The sequence below is a fragment of the Mirounga leonina genome, unplaced genomic scaffold (genome assembly GCF_011800145.1).
Source record: "Mirounga leonina isolate KUSES-001 unplaced genomic scaffold, KU_Mleo_1.0 Mir_91, whole genome shotgun sequence".
NCBI classification, from domain to species: domain Eukaryota; kingdom Metazoa; phylum Chordata; class Mammalia; order Carnivora; family Phocidae; genus Mirounga; species Mirounga leonina.
The window spans coordinates 2,310,757-2,313,350 of record NW_023270839.1 but is presented as its reverse complement, the minus strand read 5'-3'; the positions used below and the strand labels follow the sequence as shown (position 1 = coordinate 2,313,350).

Below are 2,594 nucleotides of genomic sequence, written 5' to 3'. Positions count from 1 at the left end.
TAAATGTCAGAAAACAGTGGAGCAATATAAAAATAGTTTTGAGGAAAAGAGTTATGGTTCAAGATTCCTAAACCCAGCCAAGTTGTGATTAGTATGTGAAGTCAACACAAACATACACTGCCATATATAAGACTCAGAAAACTTTCTATCCATAGACTTACTAAAAAATATTTTTCAAAAATGCAATTCAGTCGACCTAACCATGAATCAATATAACCAGTGTCCCCAAGTCCTCTAAACTTTAAGATTACCCTCCTTATTAATGCTCAACTAAGTATTTTTGGAGAGTCAATCCAAAGAGTGTGGAGGGAAGATAATGTTCTCCCAAATATTTCTTAGGATCCAAAAGATCTGTTTTATTACATAACTCCCTTTGAACTGTAGCTCTTGCCATCTCTTTCCCATATCTACATGGTATCCCAGATTTTTGCAGTCTGATTTATTTCAAAATATGAATACAAATTTTTTTATTTCCCAAGCTTTTGCCAACACAAGATTATTACTCAAATGTAGTGACTAATAAAATTAACAAGGACTTGAGGGCTTCATAAAAGAATGGCAACACAAAAAAGAGAACCTACAATCCACAGAGTTATTTGTTCCTAAATTCCATTGTCCAGCTCCGCCCCTATGTTGCTGGGAATCTTCTCATCACAAATATTAGCCTAAAATCTGTTCCTACTCTGCAAGTTGTAAGGCTCAGCCCCGCTCTCACTTTGTATTTCAATCCAGGAAACCAAAATACCAGTTAACAGTAATTTCAGTACATAAGGACATCTACTCTTTAATGTTTATTATTCATGCATTCAATCATTAAACAATTTTTATTTTTATTGTTCAACCTTGCCCTTAAAAATAGTTTTTTATCTCCCACTGCCTTCTTTTGGCCTAGCTAATCACTCAATATTTTTCCCCAAAGAGTAAAAGTGTCCTTATCAAGTAGGTATACTTGCATTTAGACCTTTAGAAATCACACACACACACACACACACACACACACACACACACACCCTGCAGGTTCCTAATTAGATTTTCTTTACTGAGCTCAGTTACCTGTAAGAATTCTTTGTTGTGGCTCATGTTCAAAACACTTCTGCTTTTACAGTCTTCCAAGATAGTACATAAATTAAAAAAAAAAAAAACTATTTGGAATTCTACTCTACTTTGGCAATGTGATCCAAAGAAGATATTTGTTCCCTCCCTTAATAAACTATAGGAATAAAGGTTCTTTCAACTATTTTTATCATTATAAATAATGCTGGCATAAAGAAATTATTTTATTCTTTGCATTGATAAATACAGAATACAGATTTAAGTTTGTAGTTGGTAGAACTGCTAGGAAAAAGGATGTGTATTTTTCAGTAGAGAAAAACAAAGGAAACGTGATCCTTATTAGTGAATACAGAAACATCAAGAGATTATAAACAAAAAGGACAAGATAAGATGACTAATACCAAACATATCAGCTATAACAAAAAACTTTCAAATAGGGTAAAAATTAAAACCCAATTCTGGGCTGTGTCAAAAAAAACAAAAAAACAAACAAAAAAACCCCTGAAAAACAAGTAGGAGAAGGACCTAAGCTACAATGTATCCACATTAGGAAACATGTAGCAATTAAAAAGAATTTGGTTATTTACCTATTCTATTCATTCAAACATGGAATGTTCTTCAAGACATAGTCGATTAAAAATCAAAGTATAGTATTTAAGGCATACTTTCATTTATTTAACACAAAACAAAACTCTGTACTTCATATGTACAAATATATGTAGGCAAATAACCCATTTAGAGAGATGACAGGTGTTACGTCTAAAGAGGGGACTAGAGATGCAAGATGGCAGCCACCACGGGCTCGGACAATTTATGAAAACCAAATATACAGCCTTAAAACAGAATGTGGACCTAAATACCCAGAAGCACCCCCCTTTGTAAGATTTGTAACAAAAATTAATATGAATCGAGTTAATAGTTCTAATGGAGTGGTGGACCCAAGAGCCATATCAGTGCTAGCAAAATGGCAGAATTCATATAGCATCAAGGTTGTCCTGCAAGAGCTCCGGCATCTAATGATGTCTAAAGAAAACATGAAACTCCCTCAGCCGCCTGAAGGACAGTGTTACAGCAATTAATCAAAAAGAGAACCACAGGCCCTCCCCCTCCCATTCGATTTAAACAGTCATTTTCCACAGTAGTACATTTTCTAGAAACGTCTTGTAGACTTCAAAGTACTGGAAAGGAAGCTCCCATTCAAAGGCAATTTATCTTAAGATACTGTAAACGATACTAATTTTTTGTCCATTTGAAATATAAAAGTTGTGTTATAACAAAAAATAAATAAATAAATAAAGAGGGGACTAGGACTAAGTGGGATTCAAGGGGGCATTCATTGGATATGTATTGTTTCTATTTTTTTACAGAGAGAATTTATTTACCTCTTATATTTAAACTTACAAATACATTAAAAAATTTTAAATAGGGACAACAACACCTATTATTGCTTGAATTAGAAGACTCGTTATTTTAAAATGTTATTGTTTCTTCTAAATGAATTTATAAAATAATGTAATTCCAATCTGAATAGTAACATGATT

General features: G+C 33.0%; 1 protein-coding gene across 1 annotated transcript; it reads left to right on the top strand.

The window, feature by feature from the left end:
* Positions 1-1,640: 1,640 nt before the first annotated feature.
* LOC118003128 (ubiquitin-conjugating enzyme E2 variant 1-like) lies at positions 1,641-2,290 on the top strand. Its single transcript, XM_034993892.1, has one exon. The coding sequence runs from the start codon at positions 1,797-1,799 to the stop codon at positions 2,130-2,132; it is 336 nt and encodes a 111-aa protein (XP_034849783.1). The 5' UTR covers positions 1,641-1,796; the 3' UTR covers positions 2,133-2,290.
* The last annotated feature ends 304 nt before the right edge of the window (positions 2,291-2,594 follow it).

Bases quoted from the DNA above. Each gene is read 5' to 3' on its own strand.
- LOC118003128 (XM_034993892.1), top strand. From the start codon at position 1,797: ATGACAGGTGTTACGTCTAAAGAGGGGACTAGAGATGCAAGATGGCAG.